General features: G+C 45.1%; 1 protein-coding gene across 1 annotated transcript in view; it reads left to right on the forward strand.

The window, feature by feature from the left end:
• The window catches only part of LOC146858798 (uncharacterized), a 34,414-nt gene extending 14,652 nt beyond the window's left edge, over positions 1-19,762 (forward strand). Inside the window, exon 3 of the mRNA XM_085647124.1 lies at positions 19,739-19,762. Coding sequence (XP_085503250.1) covers positions 19,739-19,762 — 24 coding nt within the window. The remainder of the gene's footprint in view (positions 1-19,738) is intronic.
• Positions 19,763-21,174: the final 1,412 nt, after the last annotated feature.

Raw genomic sequence — 21,174 nt, forward strand, 5'->3', positions numbered from 1 at the left:
TTGCGATCAGAAGTTTACTAATATAACATATAAATTGACATTTTCATAAGTAGTTTTTTGGTTCAACACTGTTTTATTCTATTTCCCGTTATTGCGAATACGTCGGCGTTCGTGAATACGTTGGCAATCGTAAATATCACATGACTACTGAAAAAATGGATTTCATTGAACAAGACACTTTTCATTATTCTAGATAGGAAATACTCACCCAGTTTTCTTTTCTTTATATTTCTACTGCTGAGAATGGAGGTTCTTATTCCAGCACCTGGTGTCTTCCCATTGGAAATCCATTTTTGAATTTTTTGGGTTACTTTTGAAAAATAAAATGGCATCTGGTGGCAGTGGAGAACAGGAGCCACACACTGTGGAAGACAATTCATCAGAGGAGGAACCCCCACTGAAGCACTAGTTAATCATGTGGGAATTTTTCACCATCCCCACGGGTAAAAGAAAAAGATGGCAAAACACGTGAAGTGCTCTTTATGTGTTAAGACCCTCTCTGGGGATACATCATAGAAATATTCGTGTGGCACAAGAGTATGCTGACACATCTAAAGACATACCACTCCAAGCACTTGGCCAGAGCCAGCACAGTGCAGCAGATACATCAGCATCAGGTGGGACACTTATTGCACCAGGGGACCTTGTACCTACTGAGGTTGAGCAACATTCTCCTGAGAAGTCCCTGGAGCTCCAAAGAATTGGGACATGTTGGGGGTCATTAGGATGGCAGGCAGATCGCCACTGCCGGCCCGGCTGTGGCGATCTGCCCGCCATCCCAACCCGATTTACCCCCGCCATATTATGATGGCGGGGGTAATGCAGCGGACGCACTTTTCCGCCAGTCGGCAATCGTTCCGATTGCCAGCTAGGCGAATTTGGGCCTCAATATGGTGGTGGTGCCTAGCAGGCATTGCCATCCATATTAGGATGTCACAGGCCTTTCCATGGCAGTGAAAGGCTGGCGAGAAATTGCTTTGAGGGCCCGTTGCGGGCCCCCAGGGGGGTGGGAGGGTAGAGGGCTGCATTTGGGGGGTACCCCCTACATTGCCATGCACAAGGTGGCAGGCACCGCGCGGTGCCTGCCACGTTATGCATTGCAATGCACAACAAGGCACCTTGGCATTGCGGCAGGTGCTGCTTAAAGCATCACCCGCCGCAATGTCAAATGTGCAGAATGCGACTGCCAAGGTGGCGGTCGTATCCTAATTAGTGGTACGGGACCGCCGCACATATGGCAGCCGGTCCCAGCACCGCAACAGCCCGCCATCCTAATCAGCCCCTAAGTTTGGACTGCAAAAAAGTCCTCACTGTAGGGCATGGGTACTCACAAACGTTTTCTCAGGGGCCAAAGGTACAGTCTGTCTGTTGTTTTGCAGAGGGCTGCATTGATGGCCCTGCAGGTAGGGCGGGGTCAGGTCGAGTGGAGGGCGGGGCTACTAGACAAAATAAAAAGCACCACCCTTTTAAAACATTACCAGACAATAATGTATTTCAAAATCAGGTGTAACAGCAATGCGACAAACTGCACAGTTCTCAGTTGTGTCCTGTTCTAAACATCTGTGCACAACCTGAACGCACACATAGATGGAGGCAGCTCTTTTCACAGTATTGCACAGTACTGCACACAAGAGTAATATATTGCATGAAAATAACTGCAGAAACACAACTTTCTAGAAAAAAATAAACCACAGGGTATTCAAGAGTAAAACAAAATCCAGCTTCTGGCTGGTACAGAAAATAGGCCAGGCACCAAAATAAAAGTGACCCTCATTTGTGAATTGCATAGGTATAATTAAAGTGAAATCAACAGTAAACACTGGCCCAGGAGACTGTAAAAAAAAGTGGGCCATTGTTACAAGATAAAAACGGTCATAATTGCAACAACCTGCTGTATAGGTTTTTGCAGGGTATGGAAACCTGCATGGGACCGAGCTTGCTGCATGCAATGGGCCTGGTTCAGAAAAGGCCTCCATAGTTGTGGCAGAGGCCTGCAGTCATGGTGGCGGTCCCCCACTCATGGTGGAACCTCCGCACTGCAGTTTCCCATTGCAGAAGTTCCACCACAACTGCAGGATCCCCGCCATGGCTGCGAAGGCCCTTTGTGAATCAGGCCCATTGCCTGCAGCAAGCTCAGATCCATGCAGGATTCCATACCTTGCAAAAACCTATACAACATGTTGTTGCAAATTATGATAGTTTTATCGTGTAAACATGGCCCATGGTCAAAGTGTTATGTTTTTTTAAAATAATGATTGTGTACCCAGTTTTGTGTTTTTTTTTTATTTCAAATGTTTTCCAGTTGTCATATTATCTGTAATAAAATCACATAAAATATAAAATACAAAAAGTTAATAAACTAAAAAACTTGAGCCATTTGGGCTGACGAGCTCTGGACCAGCACCTGCGCGCCATGAGAGGTACTCTACCTGTTTTTACGTTATTGGCAGTCCACGCGGCACCCCTTTACACTTACCTACTCCCTGCTGACGAGAGGCAACTACCTTGAAACACGTGTCCAGGGATGGCTAATGCGACACATACTTTTTTTCAACACTGTTGCATAGGCGTACTCGCCGTCGCCACTACATCTACCAGAGTTCCTTGGGGCAACATGCTGGTGTGACGAGCAGTGTGCGGCCAACTGGATTTGTTATATAAAGGCTCCCTTGAGCCATTTGGGCTGACGAGCTCTGGACCAGCACCTGCGCGCCATGAGAGGTACTCTACCTGTTTTTACGTTATTGGCAGTCCACGCAGCACCCCTTTACACTTACCTACTCCCTGCTGACGAGAGGCAACTACCTCGAAACACGTGTCCAGGGATGGCTAATGCGACACATACTTTTTTTCAACACTGTGGCATAGGCGTACTCGCCGTCGCCACTACATCTACCAGAGTTCCTTGGGGCAACATGCTGGTGTGACGAGCAGTGTGCGGCCAACTGGATTTGTTATATAAAGGCTCCCTTGAGCCATTTGGGCTGACGAGCTGTGGGCCAGCACCTGCGCGCCATGAGAGGTACTCTACCTGTTTTTACGTTATTGGCAGTCCACGCGGCACCCCTTTACACTTACCTACTCCCTGCTGACGAGAGGCAACTACCTCGAAACACGTGTCCAGGGATGGCTAATGTGACACATACTTTTTTTCAACACTGTGGCATAGGCGTACTCGCCGTCGCCACTACATCTACCAGAGTTCCTTGGGGCAACATGCTGGTGTGACGAGCAGTGTGCGGCCAACTGGATTTGTTATATAAAGGCTCCCTTGAGCCATTTGGGCTGACGAGCTCTGGACCAGCACCTGCGCGCCATGAGAGGTACTCTACCTGTTTTTACGTTATTGGCAGTCCACGCGGCACCCCTTTACACTTACCTACTCCCTGCTGACGAGAGGCAACTACCTCGAAACACGTGTCCAGGGATGGCTAATGCGACACATACTTTTTTCAACACTGTGGCATAGGCGTACTCGCCGTCGCCACTACATCTACCAGAGTTCCTTGGGGCAACATGCTGGTGTGACGAGCAGTGTGCGGCCAACTGGATTTGTTATATAAAGGCTCCCTTGAGCCATTTGGGCTGACGAGCTCTGGACCAGCACCTGCGCGCCATGAGAGGTACTCTACCTGTTTTTACGTTATTGGCAGTCCACGCGGCACCCCTTTACACTTACCTACTCCCTGCTGACGAGAGGCAACTACCTCGAAACACGTGTCCAGGAATGGCTAATGCGACACATACTTTTTTTCAACACTGTGGCATAGGTGTACTCGCCGTCGCCACTACATCTACCAGAGTTCCTTGGGGCAACATGCTGGTGTGACGAGCAGTGTGCGGCCAACTGGATTTGTTATATAAAGGCTCCCTTGAGCGATTTGGGCTGACGAGCTCTGGACCAGCACCTGCGCGCCATGAGAGGTACTCTACCTGTTTTTACGTTATTGGCAGTCCACGCAGCACCCTTTTACACTTACCTACTCCCTGCTGACGAGAGGCAACTACCTCGAAACACGTGTCCAGGGATGGCTAATGCGACACATACTTTTTTTCAACACTGTGGCATAGGCGTATTCGCCGTCGCCACTACATCTACCAGAGTTCCTTGGGGCAACATGCTGGTGTGACGAGCAGTGTGCGGCCAACTGGATTTGTTATATAAAGGCTCCCTTGAGCCATTTGGGCTGACGAGCTCTGGACCAGCACCTGCGCGCCATGAGAGGTACTCTACCTGTTTTTACGTTATTGGCAGTCCACGCAGCACCCCTTTACACTTACCTACTCCCTGCTGACGAGAGGCAACTACCTCGAAACACGTGTCCAGGGATGGCTAATGCGACACATACTTTTTTTCAACACTGTGGCATAGGCGTACTCGCCGTCGCCACTACATCTACCAGAGTTCCTTGGGGCAACATGCTGGTGTGACGAGCAGTGTGCGGCCAACTGGATTTGTTATATAAAGGCTCCCTTGAGCCATTTGGGCTGACGAGCTCTGGGCCAGCACCTGCGCGCCATGAGAGGTACTCTACCTGTTTTTACGTTATTGGCAGTCCACGCGGCACCCCTTTACACTTACCTACTCCCTGCTGACGAGAGGCAACTACCTCGAAACACGTGTCCAGGGATGGCTAATGTGACACATACTTTTTCTCAACACTGTGGCATAGGCGTACTCGCCGTCGCCACTACATCTACCAGAGTTCCTTGGGGCAACATGCTGGTGTGACGAGCAGTGTGCGGCCAACTGGATTTGTTATATAAAGGCTCCCTTGAGCCATTTGGGCTGACGAGCTCTGGACCAGCACCTGCGCGCCATGAGAGGTACTCTACCTGTTTTTACGTTATTGGCAGTCCACGCGGCACCCCTTTACACTTACCTACTCCCTGCTGACGAGAGGCAACTACCTCGAAACACGTGTCTAGGGATGGCTAATGCGACACATACTTTTTTCAACACTGTGGCATAGGCGTACTCGCCGTCGCCACTACATCTACCAGAGTTCCTTGGGGCAACATGCTGGTGTGACGAGCAGTGTGCGGCCAACTGGATTTGTTATATAAAGGCTCCCTTGAGCCATTTGGGCTGACGAGCTCTGGACCAGCACCTGCGCGCCATGAGAGGTACTCTACCTGTTTTTACGTTATTGGCAGTCCACGCGGCACCCCTTTACACTTACCTACTCCCTGCTGACGAGAGGCAACTACCTCGAAACACGTGTCCAGGGATGGCTAATGCGACACATACTTTTTTTCAACACTGTGGCATAGGCGTACTCGCTGTCGCCACTACATCTACCAGAGTTCCTTGGGGCAACATGCTGGTGTGACGAGCAGTGCGCGGCCAACTGGATTTGTTATATAAAGGCTCCCTTGAGCCATTTGGGCTGACGAGCTCTGGACCAGCACCTGCGCGCCATGAGAGGTACTCTACCTGTTTTTACGTTATTGGCAGTCCACGCGGCACCCCTTTACACTTACCTACTCCCTGCTGACGAGAGGCAACTACCTCGAAACACGTGTCCAGGGATGGCTAATGCGACACATACGTTTTTTCAACACTGTGGCATAGGCGTACTCGCCGTCGCCACCACATCTACCAGAGTTCCTTGGGGCAACATGCTGGTGTGACGAGCAGTGTGCGGCCAACTGGATTTGTTATATAAAGGCTCCCTTGAGCCATTTGGGCTGACGAGCTCTGGACCAGCATCTGCGCGCCATGAGAGGTACTCTACCTGTTTTTACGTTATTGGCAGTCCACGCAGCACCCCTTTACACTTACCTACTCCCTGCTGACGAGAGGCAACTACCTCGAAACACGTGTCCAGGGATGGCTAATGCGACACATACTTTTCTTCAACACTGTGGCATAGGCGTACTCGCCGTCGCCACTACATCTACCAGAGTTCCTTGGGGCAACATGCTGGTGTGACGAGCAGTGTGCGGCCAACTGGATTTGTTATATAAAGGCTCCCTTGAGCCATTTGGGCTGACGAGCTCTGGACCAGCACCTGCGCGCCATGAGAGGTACTCTACCTGTTTTTACGTTATTGGCAGTCCATGCGGCACCCCTTTACACTTACCTACTCCCTGCTGACGAGAGGCAACTACCTCGAAACACGTGTCCAGGTATGGCTAATGCGATACATACTTTTTTTCAACACTGTGGCATAGGCGTACTCGCCGTCGCCACTACATCTACCAGAGTTCCTTGGGGCAACATGCTGGTGTGACGAGCAGTGTGCGGCCAACTGGATTTGGTAAACTAAAAAACTAGTTCTGAAAAATCAAAAAAACTAAAAAAGGTTCTTGTGAGAACCACCTTTCTTGGTTTAAAAAAATACATTGTATTTGTGTGTATATATAAGAAAGAGTACAAGTGAGTCCATTTCTGAGTTAGTGTGTGAGTGGGTGTATGAGTGAGTAAGTGGCTGTGTAAGTGTGTGAGTGTTTGAGTGAGTGAGTGTGACAGTGGGTGTATGGGGTCATGAATGAGTGTGTGAGTGTTTGTATGGGTGAGTGGGTGCATGAGTGGCTGTATTGGGACTGAGTGGATTTGTGAGTGGGTGTACATGTGTTGAGAATAGGTGCATGAGTGGCTGTATGGGTGAGTGACTGGATGTGTGAGTGAATATATGTATGTCTGAATGGGTGTGTGAGTGGCTATATAAGTTCGTGACTTAGTGTGTGAGTGTTTGTTTAGGTAAGTGAGTGGATGTGTGAGTGGCTGTAAATGGTGAATGAGAGGGTGCATGAGTGGGTATATGAGTGAGTAAGTGGGTGCGTGAGTGTCGGTATAGGAGAGTGAGTGGGTGTGTGAGTGCCTATAGGGGTGAGTGAGTAACTGTGTCAGTGAATGTATGAGACACTGAGTATGTGTGTGTCACTAGCTGAATGGGTAAGTGACTGGGTGTGTTAGTAGCTGTATAGGTGAATGAGTGGGTATACGAGTGACTGCTTAGGTGAATGAGTGGACATGTTTGTAACTGTATAGGTAAGTAATTGGATGTGTCAGTTGTTACATGGGAGAGTGACTGGGTGTGTTAGTGGTTGTATGGGTGACTGAGTGTGTGTATGATTGGCTGTATGGGTGAGTGAGTATATTTGATAACAGCTGTATGAACTAGTGAGTGGGTGTGCGAGTATCTGTATGGGTGAGTGCATGTGGTAGTAGCTGCATTGGTAAGTGAGTCAGTATGTTACTGACTGTGTGGGTGAGTGAGTGGGTACGTGACTGGCTATATGGGTATCTGTATCGGTGTGTGTCTGGATGACTCAGTGGCTGTATGAAATTCTATCTTGGTATATACCATGACATTGTAAGTTTGTTGAACTACACAGAAAGAAGTAATTAAGAAATCGCTTTACTCCAATAGATGGTGTCATTCATCTGTTTAAGAAGAAAAAGAACATAAATGTAAGTTAGTATTACGTTTTACAGAATACTACAATAAACATTTATTTTCTGCAATGCATAAGTTCTTATTCTAAACAAAACAGTAGACCTTTTATGCTGTAGTAGTATTCTACATTATAGTAAAGCATTTCCTTTTCCTTTTCACTGTTTTCAGCTTTTGAACTTGTACACTATACTCAATATACTGTATAAAGACTCCCAATTTAGCACATGCTCTTTTCTTATTCAAAATTCTATTTTGGTGTTCTTTGAATCATTTGCAAATAAAATGGCATCTGGTGGCAGTGAGGAGAAGAAGCAGCCACACCCTGTTGAATACAGATCTTTGGAGGAGCAACACAGCAAATGCGCCATTCAATTCCATTGGAGTTTTTCAGCATCCCGTCCGGCAGTGGCGGCTGATGACATTTGAAAGTGGTACAGCGTACCAGTAAGGGAGGACTCTTAAGTGGTGAGGAAGCACTGCATATTCTTTTACTTTGCTTTGTCATTATTTTGAAAACTGCATACCCCATCACACCCATGAGCACAGAATCACAAACACAACTGGAATAGACGGCCACTGCTGTCCTGTGCACTCTACAGGGCGGCCGAGGAATGAATGGCCATGTATCCTGGACACCTTTTTGACTCACTGGCAGGCACTGTGGGAATCTCGCAGTGCCCTCAACTTCAGACGTCTCAAATGCCACCTGTTATAAACACATGGTGCAACTCAGTTCAAAGTACGCACTGCACAAGAGCAATCCTGGAAATAGCTAACACTACGCGATATTAAGTAAAAGTACCCACAGATATTTTTGGCTTGGACTCTGAAGAGACCGCCACCCCAATTGTTTGAAATGTTAGCGCCCACTCCCCTTCCTAAGAAATTTGTGGCCAAATGCACACAAAACCTACTACCTGTATGCTTATCTGAGGACCGTGTTTTAAAACATTGAGTCTAATGACTTACTTTGTCTGCTGTATTGCACTCCTAGCCATAGCACATCATTAAATAGCTCTAACTTACCAGCCACATACCACTGCAATGTTGGTGCTACAACATGTTTAATTGCACAAACATGTCTTGGACCTATATACATATCGCTTTATTCATGCAGCGCATTGCCCGAGTAAAAGATAAAACTGCTGTTGCACATCTGTTCTCCACCCACTACACAATCTGGCGCATTAGACACATTGGTGTTAACTAACACCGTCCCTTTGTCTAATTTAGTTCATGGTATTGTGCAAGGTATCTTGAATTTTACACAATCTGACTTAGAGAGAAGTACAACAGCAAATGAGAAAATTTAGAAACCACTAATGCCTAAATGGGGAATATTGTGGACCTTTCATGCGTAAAGCCATTATTTAAATACCTGAATATTAATCTCTTATTTTCCAGCCTGTTGTTCTCAGGTGAAATATCAATGTAATTACACTTGTACTTAAGAAAAACAGATTTTTAAGCCTTTTTTTACTTGTGGGAATTCTTAAAACTATGAAGCACTCTCTGCGTGTTTCACTAACTGCCTCAAAGGGCTCATTCATTTATTGAGGGAAGCGCTGTGGCTGGAAAAAGTAAATGTTACAATATTTAACACCAAATTATATCACTTAACAAGCGTTTTTTTTGTCTCATTATATTAAAACATATAGTAGAATGTTACCTTGATACAGACGCTATATCTCACAGACAAACTAATACACAGACACACACTTTCACCCACAGACAATCACTCTCACCCATCTGCAGATAATATTTTAAAAGTTTTCATTTTGCTCACCCTCACCTTATTTCCTGCACATGTCCCATTTGGACAGCTACTCTTTTCTGATTCCAGCGCTGAAAGAAACTGAAATCGCGCACATGAGCAGGAGGTTGCAAGTTCCAGGCTTCACTCTGCTTGTTCGCCCATCCTTTCCCAACTCTGTGTCGAGTTGGGAAAAGGTGGAGTGACAAGGTGATTGACGTGCAGCCACAGGCACTGCTGGACTTAAGCTTGCAGCGCCCATGGCTAACTTTATCTGTGACGCCGATGTACGTCACATATAGGGGAGGCACGGAGGCGTGACAGGGCCCGAAGGCCTGGGATGGAATTTCTTCAGCCCCGGACATCTCTGAAGGCTGGTGCAGGCACCTTTGTATCCCTGCGCTAGCCTTCAGAGAGAGCCTGTTGCTGCTGAATAGAAGGAGCTCTGTGTTTTTCTTTCGTTATACCAAGAGTGAATAGTGTATTATTATTCACTCTTGGCATAACAAAAACAAATACAAAGTGGGCCTGAAAACGAACGGGGCGCAGCCCTTCAGCCCATTCACAGGAACCGCCACTGCCGTCCGGGCAAAAGAAAGTGGTGGCAAAGCATGTCAAGTGCTCTTTATGCATCAAGACCCTCTTCAAGGTCACGTATAAGAAATATTTGTGTTGCACTACAAGTATTTTAACACAACTAAAGACAGATCATTCCAACCACTATTAAAAAAAGAAACATAACAGAAATATAAGTTAGTATTATATTTACAAAATTCCAGAAATGAAACAGTATACCTTGGGGATGCTGTAACAGTATATCACATTATAGTAAAACATTTAATTTTCCCTTTTTTCTGTTCTAAGCGTTTATACTTGTACACCATAAACATTGCACTGTATAAAGATTCTTACTTGAACACTGGGGGAAAAAACAATCAGACAGATTGTACCCCAAAAAAAAGTAAGTGACACCATGCGCTAGTGCAAGTGAGGTTTGCAGAATATTCTGTGGCGCTCTACAGAAGTACACTTGAAAGTTGTCATAAACTTGTTTTTGTGGGGTGCTTTGAGGTGGAGAGATCACCCACTCCCCAGTTGTTTGACCAAAATCACCGAGTTTATACAAAAAATTGGTTTCCCCAACACACGCTAATGTCAACATGTATTATATAAATAACAGATATCAACAATTCTGGTATTTCTTTGTATTTGTTAGGTTTATTCTCATATGTTCTTGTTTAGTACTTTTTGTAGCCCCTTTTAGCCCGCTAAAAAGAAGCTAAAAAAAAACTAAACAAGAATTGTTGATATCTGTTATTTATGTAATACATGTTGACATTAGCGTGTGCTGGGGAAACCAATTTTTTGTAAGTGACACTATGCATTGAACTCACTACAATTATTTAATCAATTGTTTTACCTACAGTTATTAAGCTAATATAAACAAACATATGTTAAAGATAACTGTGTTGTTATCATAACTGGTACAATGGTACTAATAGATAAAAGGTACATTTGAATTTCGGAGACCCCTTTGAAACAAGCATTTGCAATGCAATAGGTCTCGCAGTTATACGAGTTTGAGCTATTGGCATTATAAATGACAGTGCCTTTTATTTATGTTTTTAAAAAACCAAACTTAAATAAAAAGCATTGTCATTTACAATGCCAATAGCTCAAACTCCTATAAATGCGGGACTTATTGCATTGCAAATGCTTGTTATGCATTGCAAACGTTACCATGTATGGTAAAGGAAGTAGCTTTGTAAGTGCATTACTTTATATAATCTTAAATGCTTTTGTGACGTGGCGCTAAAAAGTCCAACTCTTTAGTAGTAGAAAGTGCAAAAGGGGCCATCTTTTCCGTTCGTACTAGTTGTACATGGTTATTCCCTGAACATTCAAATTGTTATGGTCTAAATTGACAGCGCAGCTGTCACCAGATAATTATTAGAGAATCCCCAGGAAGAGGGGCTTTGACTCCGCCTTCATGTTATGACCCACCAGTACATGCTTTGATTGATGTTGACATTAGCGTGTGCTGGGGAAACCAATTTTTTGTAAGTGACACTATGCATTGAACTCACTACAATTATTTAATCAATTGTTTTACCTACAGTTATTAAGCTAATATAAACAAACATATGTTAAAGATAACTGTGTTGTTATCATAACTGGTACAATGGTACTAATAGATAAAAGGTACATTTGAATTTCGGAGACCCCTTTGAAACAAGCATTTGCAATGCAATAGGTCTCGCAGTTATACGAGTTTGAGCTATTGGCATTATAAATGACAGTGCCTTTTTTTTTATGTTTTTAAAAAACCAAACTTAAATAAAAAGCATTGTCATTTACAATGCCAATAGCTCAAACTCCTATAAATGCGGGACTTATTGCATTGCAAATGCTTGTTATGCATTGCAAACGTTACCATGTATGGTAAAGGAAGTAGCTTTGTAAGTGCATTACTTTATATAATCTTAAATGCTTTTGTGACGTGGCGCTAAAAAGTCCAACTCTTTAGTAGTAGAAAGTGCAAAAGGGGCCATCTTTTCCGTTCGTACTAGTTGTACATGGTTATTCCCTGAACATTCAAATTGTTATGGTCTAAATTGACAGCGCAGCTGTCACCAGATAATTATTAGAGAATCCCCAGGAAGAGGGGCTTTGACTCCGCCTTCATGTAATGACCCACCAGTACATGCTTTGATTGGGCAGAAGTTGTGAGCTTCCACAAAAAAAGTGCTTGCCTTCCACATAGCTGTCCCCATTTTATTTATCCAACTGCCTGAGCTTGTCAGGGGCACACACATGCCACTGTAATGCTTTTAGAGTGTCTTAGATAGCTAGGAAATGAAGTGCATTTTTTTCTTGCAGCAGCACTGATTGGAAGAGGGTAGTCATGAACATACAATAATTATTTTAAGTCTACCTTGACAGTACATTCATAAGAGAGCCCAATTGGCATTACTAGCGTTTGTAGAAATTTGCGGAAAATACATGAGCTTGTAACAATGCAGCTACACTACTACTTAACGTACTTCAACCCGCCTTTGTGACTAGGTAACAATTACAAAGTGTAGAACCCAGCAAGATCAACGTATTTTTTTAAAAGGATCGTTTGGAAACTAAACTAAATTGTAATCAAATCCAACCAAGTTTATTCAGCACTGCAACCAACTCCTGGCATCTTTATTATGGACCCATCATGTTATTATATGAACCTTTTCATACACACTTGCGTGAATTGGGAAGGTAGTATTCTTTCACTCAAGATTTATTTTATATTTGTTTGCAGTTTTATTTGTATTGGAGTGCTTTACACGAGCACCAGTTACATTACTCAAAGACACATTCATGTTTTGGAAGGCACGGGGGTTGTTGTTGCATATTTATATAGCGCAAACTCGACCCGAAAGTATTGGAGCGCTTTACATGAGCACCGGTTATTACACGAGGACACATTCATCTTTTTTGGTAGGCACCGGGAGAATAAGTGATTTTGCCCAGAATCACTGGATGTGAACGCGACCCCGAGGCTCTAACCTTGGTCTTCCAGCTCCAAAGTCGGCAATCTAGCCGTCAGACCACATCCTCTCCACATTTAAACCGAACTACACGATAACTGAACTCAAAGCTAGAAAACAACTACATTGTTATCGTTTATTTTTTTATGGTTGAGCCGACGCCGAGACTAGAACTTGGTTCCCCAGTGCCAAAGTCGGCAGCTCTCGCCGTTAGGTCACATCCAATCACATTTAACCCGAACTGCGCGATAACTGAATTCAAAGCTAGAAAAATAACTACATTTTTGTCGTTTGACTTTATAACGCCTCCAAAACAAAAGTTACTCAGAACGCGCTGAAGATCCAAATGCATCCAAGCGCTGGGTAATAGTTGCATGATCCCTAATGCCGTGCCCCATAACCAACTGGGTAATGACGGTGGCACCCCACACAGCTGCAACTGCAAGCAGGGGAATTGGAAAACAAGAAACTCTAAGAAGCACTTAAAACCGCTGAAACGCACCAGAAAAGGAAGGGCACTGCCTGAGGACAGACTGCTGAGATAAGGTAAAGAGGGCAGGCTGGCACTGCAGCTGGTCTGAATATGATCTAATTAATCTGATCATTCATGACGGTGCATCAGACCATCCTTCCTTTAAGCCAGCCTGCGGCAACTGGACCTTCTGGCTCCTACCCGGGCACTGGCAATCAATAATAATGGCATGAAAATACATTACACCACTTTGAACTCCAGGAGCTCTCTGACAATCGAGTTTCCACTCCAAGACGATGTTAAAGGCCCCAACCACACTGAAATCATGAAAATGTCACACAGCAATCTGAAACCTTGGTAGCTATGAACACGGTCTGATCTCATCATCAGTTGCGGTCTAATTAGAGTCAGTCTAAGTCAGCAGAGTTTCTCGAGCCGCCCGCGCTGCATAAGGCACCAGACATTAAGCATCAGAGAGTCAGTGCCGACGAGGTTAAGACAGACTGATCCACACCGTCACTAAGTTACATTATAGGTCACAGCCAGGCGACCTCGGGCTAGCTGTATTTCAAAAACTCCGAAGTTGTTTCCTGTTTTACAGGCTCAGTCAGTCAGCCAGACACAGAGCCCCGGCCGTAACTGCACTAGATCACACAAGCTACAGGCACAGTGCCGCCATCAGCCACTCGCTCAACTCTGCTAAACTTTACTGACGGGCGCCAATTAATTCATTAGCAAACTGATACTAAAAGTCGTCGACACTCGCGAGGCACATACTTCTTAGCAGCGAGGCGAGACTAGCGGAGCAATTTGGTGAGGCCAGCGTGACTTTCATTATAGTTACAGCTCGGACTAGAACCACCAGCCGGCCGGGGTGACATGAATGGAAATGACTGGCCATTCATGATTCTGGGTGGCTGGTCATGTGTCCTCAGCTCTGAGGGTCTCGGCAGCGCTGGCTGCCTTTTCCCGACGGCCTGCTCAAAATCGTCCCGTTTAAAAAAAAAAAAATAATAAAAATAAAAACACACAAGCAAAACACAGGCAGTGCAGCATGGCCACAACAGAAACGGCAATCTTCGCCTATAATTAACTGGATTCTCTGCAAGTAAGCAGGTGGCGGTGCGTGATGTGCCTAGAATGAGCTGTGAAACAGGCCCGTAATTAAAGAGTAATGTATCGCGTCACACAGGCTCTGCGTGCTAGCACATTGGACCACAAAACTCTAAAATCATGATACCTGGGCAACGCTGGGCACTTCCTGCCTGGAGGGCCGGCGAAAGGTAGTGCTGACTGGCCTCCAGCAGCCCAACTCACTCGGACTCCGCCCGCAGCATTGAGCAACGGCGGCCGCCGGGCATGCTTGAGGGTCGTGGCTCCGGCTCAGCTACATAGCTGCATATTAACATTTCTATTCCATGCAGCATGCAGGCTTGCAGACTCAACGGTCTTGAAATGGAGATTTCTGGTGAAGGAGTGCGCTTGGGGCGCTGCTGCAGATGTCGCAGTGAGCCTCGGGTGGAAGGACAACCGGCAGCGAGTAGCGAGTGGGGGGGGGGTGCTGCGTAAGCTCCCAGAGATGTGCATGGGTGAAGGAGCCCAAAAGTAATCGGCTGGGGATCAACCGCATGGCAGCCGACGAGGCCCAGCGAGTCTGTGACTGCTCCAGCTAAATGTAATTAGAGCGCCCTGGACGCGGGGACTGACCGGCCGCTGCGGCGACCCAACAGCGCTGCAGGAGGGAGCAGATAAGTGTCGGTTTTATGTGACAAAGTACAAATAAGCCTCCTGACAAGCATAACGTCACAATACCTTCTTTGTGTGTTGCATCTTTGTTTGAAAAACGTGTGGGATTTTACATGGCAGTGTGCAATGGCAACATACAAATGAAAGAAACAGAGTTAAACAAGGTGCTTGCGGCAGCCGACGAGCACGGTCGGTCATGACCTGACCTGCCCCAAAGCTCCCCTGCATGCTCGGTAGATTCCAACGCCCTCCCCTTACCGCAGACATCCTTCGGATGAAGAAGATATCCAACCGATTGGATTTAAATAACGAAGCAACGTGCAGCTGTAGCACTGCAGTCTCAGAGGACAAGCATAGTCCGCACGCGCGACTCGCGCTTAAAGTTTATAAAAAAAAAAAGACAAGCGCGGCGGAGCGTGGCACGCGCGCGCTTGGGGCGGGGGTGCGGACCCTTTGAAGTGCTCCCAAAATGCGGATTGCATGGCGGCCCAATGCGCGTGATTGTGCGTGTGCTAGCAAGGCAATCCGCTTTTTGGGAGCACTTTTTAAACCCGCTCTCTATAGTCCCGCTTCGCGATCGCTTACGCGATAGCAAGGCGAGACCTAAAAATCACCCCTGATTGGCCGAATGATGTCTTAAACACTTACGATCCACGTCCAAGAAACAGCGTACACCACTTTTTTTCAAAAAATCCTCCATAGAACTTTGGTTGAAGAAACAAAAAGGAACAATTTGGAAGTTTGAAAGGCAATTTTTGTTTGAATTTAAGGTTGCTGTCATTACATTCCGTCCAACCAGTTTAACTCTTTAAATACATAGTATAGTGTCCCGATTTCTGATGGATACATCTGCCTGTGGATTCCTCACCTTATAAATATCCCCTGCGGCAGCATTCCACAAAATGTTTTCCTAGCTCTCCACGTCGACGAAGACGTCAGTTCCGCTCGCGACTCCGCATGACGTCACCGGAGCCTTAAGACAGCCTCGTTGGCGTGATGACGTCAGTTCCCTTTTTTCCATGCCGTCGACGCGTAATGGTTTTCTAGCACTCTCCATATTTTGTAGAATTACTTTGTTGTTCCTTCAGCTTTAATTGTTACTGTTGCGATGTCGTCTTCAAGGAAGTCTGGGTTTAAGCCCTGTAGGGGATGTGAGGGTCACATGTCCATCACTGACCCCCATGACGATTGTTTATGGTGCTTGTCATAGGATCACGACGTGGAGGACTGTTCCTGTTGCAGGAAAAGGAATCTAAAAGCACTTAAAGAACGGGAAGCCAAGTTGTTTCTGGCCAAGGCGAAGAAAGAAGGAAGAGGGCGTAAGAGAGAGAAGTTGAAGTCGTCGACTTCGCATACATCGAAGTAGAGAAAACATAAGAAAAAAAGAAGACATGGATCTCGGCGCCATTTGACGAAGGGTAAGGCTTCGAGGTCGCCTTAGCCTGTTCCTCAACGTCGCCGTAAAAACTTTGTATCTCCTTCGCTCTCGCCTTCACCTCATGCGACTTCGGAGAGGTCTCCTTCGCCTAGAGCCGCTCCGGTGCCGAGGGATTCACCGGCTTCAGAAGCCGAGCCGCTTCAGGATGATCCATCTTCTCCTGTGCCTGAATATGAACCGGTGGATTCGGCAGTGGATCCGATTGTTCCGACGTCGGATACTCCCCGTTTGGATACTGGCTCGAATCCGTATCCACAGTTCCCGAATCCAGGTTCTGATCCGTCGCATTTTTTAAATGCAATGTACGGAGTGTTTGCAAGAGCGGCTTTCCCATCCGGAGCACCTACTGGTCCCGTGGGTCCACTGGCTTTTAACTTGGGCATGCCCCAGCACTATGCCCAGACGCCCTTCGTGCCTTTCATGCCAATGGCGCCGTCATGGAAATTTACGGCACCGAGAGTCTCGACGCCGATGATGGAACCCACAGTGCCGTCTTTTGAGTCTTCCTCTCGGCCTCGTACGGATCTCATGCCTCCTTCGGAACCTCTTTTGACGCCACCGATGCCGCGTCCGCGGGTTCGTTCAAGGAGAGAGGCACCGAGGCTATTGGAAGAGGAGCAGTATCGCAGAGAGGAAGTAGAGGAGGGCGAAGTGGAATAGTCTCTAGATGAATTCGAGGGAATTCAGGAGGCGAGTGGATTGGATACCTCTCCTGAGTGGGAACTCTCTTCACCAAGGGCTTCTCCTCCTCAAGAGGTAGCTCCCTACCGTATGGTTATAAGTAAAGCTGCGTTTCAATTGGATTGGAGCTCACAACTCCTTTACGCGTTTCCTGCCATACCCTTGATTCCTCGGGTTCTGAGGAAGGTTCGCCAAGACCGGGCCCAAGTCATATTGATCGTCCCGGATTGGCCAAGAAGGGTGTGGTACACAGATCTATTTCACCTCTCATCGCACCCTCCGCTCCGTCTCCCTCTCAGGGCAGACCTCTTCTGGCAATCGTAGGGGCAGGTTGTACACCCCCACCTCCAAGGCCTGCACCTTCATGCCTGGAGATTTAACGGGGCAACCTGAGTTCCTTCTCTCTCCCGCCGGATGTGGTGGGTGTTATCTTATCCCCCAGGTGACACTCCACTAAGTCGATTTATTCCTATAGATGATTTAAGTTTGTTAAATGGTGTAGAGAGAGATCCATTGATCCTTTAAAGGCCCATTTGTCGGATGTTCTTCAGTTTGCTCAGCAAGGTTGTGCTGTGGCCACAGTTAAGGGCTATTTGTCGGTCTTATCGGCTTTTCTGTGTCTACCTGATCAGCCGTCTTTATTTAAGTCTCCTATCGTTTTGAGGTTTATCAAGGGCCTTACCAATAGGTTTCCGCCTACGCCCTTTCTTATGCCCCAATGGGATCTAAATCTTGTTTGAACTTTTTTGATGGGTTCCCCGTTTGAACCCTTACATAGCTGTCCTTTGAGACTTTTGTCTTTTAAAACAGTCTTTCTGGTAGCCATTACCTCAGCAAGGAGGGTGAGTGAGCTTCAAGCTCTTAGTTCAAAACCCCCGTGTATGACCATACATGCTGAAAGGATGGTCCTCAGGACCAGGGCTGCTTTTCTGCCTAAGGTAGTTACTCCCTTTCATCTGGGGCAGTCCATAGCTCTCCCTGTGTTTTATCCTCCCCCTCACCCTTCCAAGGAGGAGGAGAGACTTCAACGCCTGGACCCTAAAAGAGCGGCGAGCTTTTATTGGACAGGACAAAGGACTTGCGTATGAATGATCAGCTCTTTGTGGGCTACGTTGGACGCTCAAAAGGCAAAGCTGTGCACAAGCGCACTCTATCCAGGTGGATCATCTTGTGCATCAAGATCTGCTACGCCCTTGCTGGTAAGAAACCACCTGAGGGTATTAGAGCTCATTCAACTAGAGCCAAGTCTTCCACCTCTGCTTTAGCTAGAGGTGTTCCTGTACTGGACATTTGTAAGGCAGCGACTTGGGCCTCCCTCCACACTTTCGCAATGCATTATTGCTTGGACTCCGAAATGAGGAGGAAGGGCCACTTTGCGCGCTCTGTCTTGCAGGACTTTTTGGCATAAAAGGGTGGACACCCTCCTCCGGGAGCGGTACTGCTGTGGGAATCTATTCATAAGGTGAGGAATCCACAGGCAGATGTATCCATCAGAAGCGGTGACGCTTTTTCTGGTGGATACAGTATCTGCCTGTAGATTCCTCACTGACCCACCCTTCTCCCCATTGTCCACCTTTGTATACCTTAAAGGATGCCTTATTTGGCTTGTTGTTTTACATTGTATCTTCTTTTTATCTGGTACATTTATAGGAAATGCGTATGTTCTTTAGCTATCCTCTTTGATTTTGTACTGTGTATATTGGTTCAAATGTTGTGTACTGTGTATACTTTGAATCTGTTGTCGGTCCACCTGTTCGCCTCGGAGGCACGGAAAAAATGGTTGGAACTGACGTCATCACGCCGACGAGGCTCTCTTATTGCTCCGGTGACATCATGCAGAGTCGCGAGCGGAGCCGATGTCCTCGTCAACGTGGAGAGCGCGGAATACTGGTGCAGGGGATATTCATAAGGTGAGGAATCCACAGGCAGATACTGTATCCACCAGAAAGAGCGTTACCGAAGGTAAGTAACCTGTCTGTTACATTAAGTACTTCGTGAAAGATGATAGCGAAAGTAGTATAAATTCTGCCAGAAATTGGTATTTGTCAAGCTTTAAAGTTTGTAATTTCGGTTTCCAATTTAGAATCATCTGCTCTGCATTGTTCAAGCATTCAATTAATGTATTTCCCACCATATATGCAATGTAGACATAACATCTGATCTACAATTTGGTCAGGTAACATTTTGGTCAGCCCTTTTGATCAATCTATCTAAAGACACAGTTTTGGAATCTGGTAGTGTTAAGTATAGAAATTGCTCAGAATGAATTTGAGTGACATAAAAGAGCAATCTTCACACTCATTGTTCCATGTGTAACTCTGGCCAAAAAAGTTCGCATTACTTGTTTCTTCTTCTTTTAAAACTCCAAGGATGATAATTATAAACTGTGCATCTTGTTGACTGTTGAGAGTAAATTTTACTGATCCACTACAAATATCTAATGGATGTCGAATGACTGAAGCTCAATGTATTAAAGTCCTATCACTATGTTGACGTGTAGAAAACCAGACAGTGCAGAACATAATCTCTTCAGTGGTTTCTGTTCAATTGCATTTATAAAATGTGGTGAATGAAAGATTACATTGAGAACAACATTGGCACAGCAGTTGACATCGAAAGGGTTTGACAAATGGTAACTTACAATATCTCCCTCATTTTCCAGTTTTTGCTTCATAACACCTTCCTTGTTCTCCTTCTTTTCTTTCTTTTCAGGAACATCCATCTATTATTTTGTAAGCTTCTGCTTTGGACAGATTATCCGTTTCTCATTAATGAGATGGTTCACTGACAGAATATTGATGTAAAAAATATAAATGTAAAAAATATAGATGAAAAAATATACAATGCAAAAATATCGACTCCCTATACTTAAACAGGTGTGTACAAAAATCTTGAGAAAAACAACTATTGATGTCATAAATATAGTTGTACAAAATATCGAAATACATATATATATAATAGAATAATAAATATATTAAATAATACAATTAATTTTATAAAAAATAAAGTAGATTTAATATACATTTTAGCAAATATAACAAATAAACTTATTTAAAAAAGTTAAACACATACATAATAATTTATATATATATATACATATTTACTTTAAAACAATGAATAAACTATGAATTGTAATTAATTGTATAATTTTAAAATCATATATAGGTGTACAAAACAATATATATATATATATACATACATATATATATATATATATACCAATAACAAAATCTAATAAAAAAATCTATTATAAATTGAAAAATTTAACTATTTAAACTTAAATTTCCTACTCCAGTCAGTGCAACAGTAGGGAAAGTGTTGGATAGAGGAGAGGTAAAAATTACTATTCCCACTCCAATCTGCAACAGTAGGGAACGTGTTGGATAGCGGAGGTGTAAAAATTACTATTCCCACTCCAGTGAGTGTAACAGTAGGGAAAGTGTTGGATAGCGGACAGATATAAATTACTGTTCCCACTCCGTTGAGTGCAACAGTAGGGAAAGTATTGGATAGCGGAGGGGTAAAAATTACTGTTCCCACTCTAGTTAGTGCAACAGTAGAGAAAGTGTTAGATAGCGGACGGGTAAAAATCACTATTACTACTCCAGTGAGTGCAACAATAGGGAAAGTGTTGGATAGCGGAGGGATAACATGTACTATTCCCACTCCAGTCAGTGCAACAGTAGGGAAAGTGTTAGATAGCGGAGGGGTAAAAATTACTATTCCCACTCCAGTGAGTGCAACAATAGGGAAACTGTTGGATAGCGGAGAGGTGAAAATGTCTATTCACACTCCAATAAGTGTAACAGTAGAGAAAGTGTTGGATTGCGGAGGGGTAAAAATGACTATTCCCACTACAATGAGTGCAACAGTAGGGAAAGTGTTGGATTGCGGAGGGGTAAAAATTACTATTCCCACTACAGTTAGTGCAACAGTAGGGAAATTGTTGGATTGCAGAGGGATAAAAATTACTATTCCCACTCCAATTATTGTAACAGTAGGGAAAGTGTTGGATAGTGGAGGGTAAAAAGTTACTATTCCCACTCTAGTGAGTGCAACAGTAGGGAAAGTGTTGGATAGTGGCGGGATAACATTTACTATTCCCACTCCAATCAGTGCAACAGTAGGGAAAGTGTTGGATTGCGGAG

Source organism: Triturus cristatus, chromosome 3_2 (assembly GCF_964204655.1).
Source record: "Triturus cristatus chromosome 3_2, aTriCri1.1, whole genome shotgun sequence".
NCBI lineage: Eukaryota > Metazoa > Chordata > Amphibia > Caudata > Salamandridae > Triturus > Triturus cristatus.